Source organism: Glycine soja, chromosome 11 (genome assembly GCF_004193775.1).
Source record: "Glycine soja cultivar W05 chromosome 11, ASM419377v2, whole genome shotgun sequence".
NCBI classification, from domain to species: domain Eukaryota; kingdom Viridiplantae; phylum Streptophyta; class Magnoliopsida; order Fabales; family Fabaceae; genus Glycine; species Glycine soja.
Genome location: NC_041012.1, coordinates 43094407 through 43100834, shown reverse-complemented (window position 1 = coordinate 43100834; position 6428 = coordinate 43094407). Strand labels below are relative to the sequence as shown.

The 6428-nt window shown below is 31.4% G+C and overlaps 2 protein-coding genes across 2 annotated transcripts; both read right to left on the bottom strand.

Moving 5' to 3' along the window:
* Window positions 1–1128: 1128 nt before the first annotated feature.
* Window positions 1129–1780, bottom strand: LOC114373316 (F-box protein At1g61340-like). Its single transcript, XM_028330803.1, has 3 exons — window positions 1613–1780; window positions 1430–1504; window positions 1129–1344 (listed from the first exon to the last, which is right to left on the bottom strand). The coding sequence occupies exons 1-3, from the start codon at window positions 1778–1780 to the stop codon at window positions 1129–1131; spliced, it is 459 nt and encodes a 152-aa protein (XP_028186604.1).
* Window positions 1781–3521: 1741 nt separating this feature from the next.
* On the bottom strand, window positions 3522–6428 carry LOC114375914 (putative FBD-associated F-box protein At1g61330). The gene is made up of 3 exons (XM_028333780.1): window positions 5278–6428; window positions 4738–4902; window positions 3522–4219 (listed from the first exon to the last, which is right to left on the bottom strand). The coding sequence occupies exons 1-3, from the start codon at window positions 6184–6186 to the stop codon at window positions 3863–3865; spliced, it is 1431 nt and encodes a 476-aa protein (XP_028189581.1). The 5' UTR covers window positions 6187–6428; the 3' UTR covers window positions 3522–3862.

Below are 6428 nucleotides of genomic sequence, written 5' to 3'. Positions count from 1 at the left end.
TACTAAGAAAACCTCCACAGTTGTGCACCATAATAATGGCATGGCAATTTGCTTCCCTCCGGTTATTTAAAATTAAATTCCGATTTTTATAAGTAAAAAAATATTTTATTACCACATTTATGGAGATAATTTAAGAATTGTTTAAAATTATACAATTAAAACAAACAAGATATGTATAAATTGTTTAATTATAATTGGTATGATACACATTGTCAAGAAGAAGAAAAAATTAAATGAATTTCTCCTTAATTTCTCTATTATGATGAAATATCACAGAATTATAAATATCTTGTGAATCTTCTCTAGAAACTCCATTAAAGCAAAATGAATATATTGCCACAAGATGCGAATGGTATATAAACTCCCTAAATATAAAATTTCAAGTGCGAGAATTTGGGATCATTCCTTATATAACTTGTAATTTAGTACAAATTCAATTCACCCAAAAGAAATATAGAAATTTTTTAGTAGCCTTGTACAGTTATCCATTCTCCATTCTAACAAGCAAAGCTTTTCTCATGTTTTTCATTCCCATAAAAACATACTCAATTTAAAACCTCCATCTTTGTGCACCATGATAATGATATGGCAATTTGCTTCCCTCATTTGTTGGTAACAGTAATGAATAGGCAATGTTAGAGAAAAAATTAAAATTAATTTCTTCATAAATTTCTCTATTAAGAGTAAATATCAACCATTCCGTGGATGTTCGTCAAGAAACTCTATTAAAGCAAATTGAATCTTCTACAACAATATAATACAGAGAGAAAGGTAGACAAAATATTCAGAAAAAAAAAAATTAGAACTTTCTGATTTTATTAAGATAAGACAAAATATAATAATATCAACTATATGCCCTCAAATTTATCAAAATAGAAGGGACAAAGATTGACCTCTTTAAATTATGTTTTCTATTTGCCTATCCATGTGTACATAAATTTTCATAAAGTCCAATCTTGAAGGACGGATTTCAAGAAATGACCTATGAAAATTTAACGTGTGAAATTAAATAAGTCACTGACATCTTTCTGAGTAGATCTTAAACCTCTAATTTCCAGTATAATCTATTCACAATGTTCATCCTCTTCTCTAATCAATAATCGTTATCCTCAGTTATCCTTTCATGGCTCACTGGTCTTCATCCATGAAAGCAAACAAGACTTGCAAGACGTTGTCATCCAACTTCTTCCTATTCAACCTTGACTTTGCTTTCCTCAACACTCTGTTTGGGGCTTCAATTTCCTCAAACCCATTTACATCCTCCAAATCAAATGGATTAAGAAAACCAAAAGTTTTCTTCTTTGGTGTACTGATATCAAAATGCAATTTCTTAACCACTGTGGTCTGCATAGACAATATAATTAACGTTAAAATGATCAAATTACAAATACACCACTAATGCGTTTATCCTCATGTTACTGATACATACCGCTTCTCTAATCGTTTTGGATACATGAAAAAGCTGCTTCAAGTCTTCATGATCCACACCACACAACACTTGGACCTGTAATTAAGAAAACAGAAAACACATTTAAAATTAAAAACTTACATAAAGAATCAAAATGAAAGCTTGAAAATCATTCAAATAAAACCTAGAAAATTTCACAATTACCAAAACATCCTGAGGAAGGGCATCAAGGAGAGACCTCTTAGAGTTGAGAGAAACTCTGTCACGATATATTCTCTTCAATCGAGGAGACACTTTCACATCATCAGAAACAACAACCCTCTTTCTTCCTAGTGTTAGAGTATAAGTAAGACCATCAAATCCAACTGTCATGTTTCCAAGTGTAAATTTATCAACAATAAACACCTTTTTTTATTGCTGCAAAAATGTGCAATACCGTACAATATCTTACAACAACAAGCACTATTTATCAAATATTATTGCCACAAACTAACAAGGAAATTGTAGGACTATAAATGCAAATGTAGAAACAATCAATACTTTCCTAAATTAGTCATAAGAGAATCATTAAAAAAAGAGGAAAGAAAAATTTTAAGAGGAAGGAGACAAGAAACAAACATATTTTATTCATGAGAATAGGTAGCTACATTTATGAATGTTTCTATATACACAGTGAATGCTTGTTTATACTATCAAAGAAAGAATTAAAAAATTGATAAAATTGTAAATCTGGATTAAGAATGGATTCCTAAATATAACATTTTCAATAATATTATTCTTAGAAATATAATTAAATCCGTGAAACATACGTCTCCTAATAATTTTTTTTTAGTGTTATCTAATGCTTGTAAACTCTTTGTAGTGAGAAAAATCACTTCTTATGACCCTATAGATTGTAAAATAAATTGAATATGTTTTGATCAAGTTCACTAGCGATATTATCCTAATAATATAATTTATATCAAATTTTACATGTAATATAATATAATGTTTGTAAATCCTTTGCAGTTTCTTACAATCCCTTAAATTGTTAAATAAATTGCATATTTTAATGATCATAATCTTATGTTGTAATCAAATTTATCATCAGAATTTTGTCCTTTATAATAATCATATCCAAATCAAACAAAATTACGTCTAATAAAAAATACTTTGAGTATATAAAATAAAAATCTTCATATTGAGGATTTGAACTTGTAATCTAATCATAATTATTTACTTATATTTCAAATACTGTATTATAAAATAAAATAAAAATAATGTAATGAAATGTAGTATTTGAATCATATCAAACATTGCAAATAGATTTATATTTTGTGAGAACTTCAAATTTAATGGTTAAATTAATAAATTGTAACTTAAAAAAAAGTTATTAAAAAGGATTATTTTAAATCCTCATGTCAATTGATCATATTTCACAGACACACGTAGAGAGCGAGAACTTTTTCTTTTTCTTTTTGAATCAAGGGGGTTTAAAAGCCCGAAAACAAACAACCTAAGCTAAAATATATAGCATAAAAGTCTGCTTCCAACAAATTAAAAGCAAAAGAAGGAGGATCAATAAAAAACAATAAAAAAATCCCTATAGCTCCATGACTATGCTTGGCGAAGATATCAATCACTGAGTTACTCATTGTTATGTGGGGTGTAGGATAATATTGGCCAATGATGAGCAGCACTTAATTATTTCGGGTCTGGCACTGCTTGTGACTGACTTCCTCTATATTTGTTTTGGCTGTGAACAAAAAAAAAAAACTGAGTTACACATTGGGACGAGATTTGACCTTCTTTTATTACTTAATATTTTTTACTGCATAATATATGTATTTATGTATATCCACAAACTCCCTCATTTAAAAGTAGTCCTGTGGAAGCTTGTATCAATTCACTCCTTTCCTAAAGAGTTTTTATAGTATATTTGAACCAGAAAACTAGCTTAATGCATCACTAAACCAATCCCGTCGAGTTTACAGTTATAAATAGAACAACAATTCCACAGAAATTAGCACTTTACCATTACAATTTGATCACTACAGCAGAAAAAGGTTGCAAGGAGAGCAAGTACATTTTACTCCTGTATAAATTAAATTACAAGGTATGTAAACACAAAAGAGAACAAATTAAAGTCTACATTCTACATCATAGATCTTAATTCCAAGCATGAAACAACCTGAATTCTCTTGTGTTGATTACTGTGTATATATGAAAGAGAACAAATTAAAGTCTACATTCTACATCATAGATCTTAATTCCAAGCATGAAACAACCTGAATTCTCTTGTGTTGATTACTGTGTATATATGATAACTCCTTTTCCTTAGAAACTTTGAAAATCTAATTGAATAACTTGAAGGTAAGTTTATCCGGATGCTATCCTTCTAACCATATTGCTAAACTCTCTTTAAGTTCTTTTTTTATTACAAACACATATCCTTAATTAGTCACCATCCAAAGTCTACAATAACCAATCTTTTGAATGGGAGGGACGAACAAGACTGCGATCAGCCGTATGTTCAAATAAAACTATTTTGACTTCCGGCGATGCTTTCCAAGAGTCAAAAAGATGACTATATTTGGGTCCATCTGCTCTCCATAATTTAATACGACCATTCTTTGGTGTGACAAGAATTAGAGCCTCCAAATGGGTTGCTTTGCTCAGAAGGATCTTTACCAGTTGAAGTTCAGACTGTAGAAACTTGAAACCCTTGAGCTTAATATATTTGAGCCGATCAAAGTAGTGATCAAGTTTGTCCAGCTTAGGCTTCTGATGCAATTCCCAATACGGTCCACATTCAAAATTGTAATCATCAATCTACAACATAGTTTAGAGTCAACGTTAAGACAAAAAGAAATTAAGTTACAAGGATTAGAGATAAAATATAAAAGACTTGCATAATTTACACATGGTTATAAATATATAAAAATAAATGTAATGTTTTTTTTTATTAAAGTAAATCTAATAATAAAATATAATTCTTATTATTAAGATTTTGTATGTACATCGATAGTTAAGGGTAATTTATTGTCAGTAATCATGAATGTATACACTTTTTTGTTAGTGAATTTATATTAATTAAGAAGTAATATTTAAAAGCACAATCTTATATATGAATGGAACACTGAAAAACTTCTATCATTACCAGGGGAACTAATCAACCCTGGTCATCTTTAAGACTGAGGATTGGTGGTTCAAACCAAGCAGGAATGAAATATATAAAAGAAAAAAGTATAATATATTATTCCTAACTGGATGAAACTTTAGAATGTAAAAAGATCATATCAATCAGCAATTATAATTATTATTTGGAGATTAATTAATAGTATACTCACATCGATGAATAATTTCTCCAGAATAGGACACCGTTTCATTAACATGATGATATCGTATGGATTACAAAAAAGTCCTCCATTCATTATCAGGTGAAGCTCCCGGAGATTCAAAAAATTATAACATATTTCTCCAAAAACTCCATGATGAATCTTAGCCGTCAAAGCCTGAAATCCAATTATTCAAAAAAAACTGTCATCGTCAGCCTAACAAAAAGAATAAAATTCATGTGGTGCCTTTTAGGGTCATTCTTTCACCAGAATTGTAGTTATAGTTAATTTATATTTATATTTATATATATATATATATATATATATATATATATATATATATAATTCTATGATATTGCTTTTATTAGACATGTTACTGAAATGAAACTTGTTCAATTTTAAGTGAAACTTTAATTTTGTTAAGGGAATAATACAAACAGCATTTAGGAAACTCTATTTAAGTAATTTTGTCCAACAACCATGATTTAAAATTGAATGAAATGACAAAGAATCAACTAGATGTAATTAACTAGAAACAAATAATATATATACCTCAGGAATAAGGACTGAAGCTGAAAGAACAGTGACATTAGAGATATCACAGACCAGCTTTTCCAGCACAGAAGCCCGCAAGTACCTTCTGTTCCCAGCAGGCACAAAATTGAACAAGGCCTCACTCAATTGAGGTGCCTGGAATGTTATTGTGCTTGGTACGTGCCCACAATAGTGCACACACCGAAGAGTTGGGGAAACAACCTCAACCATTGACAAATTATTACACCCAGCTATTCTCAACATCTTGAAATATCTATGCTCGGCCGCATAGATCTCCACACGGGAAAGTTCAGCGCAGTGAAGCAAATCAATTGTCTGAAGCATCCTACATCGGACTATCAAAGTCTGAAGCCTTTCATTCCTGAGCGGGACATGCCACAGAATCAAACTTCTCAGATTGGTCAAACTTTGGAGCTTGAGTGGTAACTCGAATTCGCAGTGGACAAGCTTCAAAGAGCTCAAATTTTTGAGCTGGTTGAGAAAATCCTCGGTGAGTGTGTATCCCGGTCGGAGAAAATACAATTCGAGATCCTGGATTTTCTTCTCGACACAGATTCTGAGCCACTTGTCAAGCAACTCTTCAATTTCAACTGGGTCGATGTGGAGCTGAAATGAATCGATCAGATCACCCTTGTGTGTGTCGAACAGGTGATCCACTAATTTAGCGACGGATTCGCGGTTGCGTCGCATCGCTAACTCTCTGCCGAATATGAATTTGCGATTGAATTGCTTGCAATTCCGGAACTTGGATCCCTGGGTGCAATTCTGCGCTGCCACTTTAATGGGCAAGAAAGAGAAAACGTGCAACAAAATTTCAAGAGGAAGTTCTTCGAAAATGCGAGGAAGCAGTGACACTGATGACACTGATGACAATGCCAGTGAGTCGCTTCTAGCTCTCTTGGCCATTGGGAAATATAATTTAAGCGGAGAAAAATTTGGAGAGGAAGAGAAGGTAGTAATAAGGAATATAGGTTCTCAGGTTTCAACCAGTGATCAACCCAGAACCTGATGATTGAAAAATTTAGGGACATTGGACCTTTTTTTATAGCTGAACAACACACATGAAAATTAATGATGTTACCTTAAACGTTGTTGTTGTCGCAGGGTGATTATGTGGAATGTTATAAAGGAGGATGCGTTTTTTCTGA

Excerpts from the sequence above, each read along its gene's own strand:
- LOC114373316 (XM_028330803.1), bottom strand. The coding sequence starts at position 1,780 with ATGACAGTTGGATTTGATGGTCTTACTTATACTCTAACACTAGGAAGA. Across the intron at positions 1,505-1,612 it reads CCCTTCCTCAGGATGTTTTG|GTCCAAGTGTTGTGTGGTGT; the intron begins GTAATTGTGAAA and ends TCTTAATTACAG. Across the intron at positions 1,345-1,429 it reads CCAAAACGATTAGAGAAGCG|ACCACAGTGGTTAAGAAATT; the intron begins GTATGTATCAGT and ends TTGTCTATGCAG.
- LOC114375914 (XM_028333780.1), bottom strand. The coding sequence starts at position 6,186 with ATGGCCAAGAGAGCTAGAAGCGACTCACTGGCATTGTCATCAGTGTCA. Across the intron at positions 4,903-5,277 it reads CTTCAGTCCTTATTCCTGAG|GCTTTGACGGCTAAGATTCA; the intron begins GTATATATATTA and ends ATTGGATTTCAG. Across the intron at positions 4,220-4,737 it reads TGGAGAAATTATTCATCGAT|ATTGATGATTACAATTTTGA; the intron begins GTGAGTATACTA and ends ACTATGTTGTAG.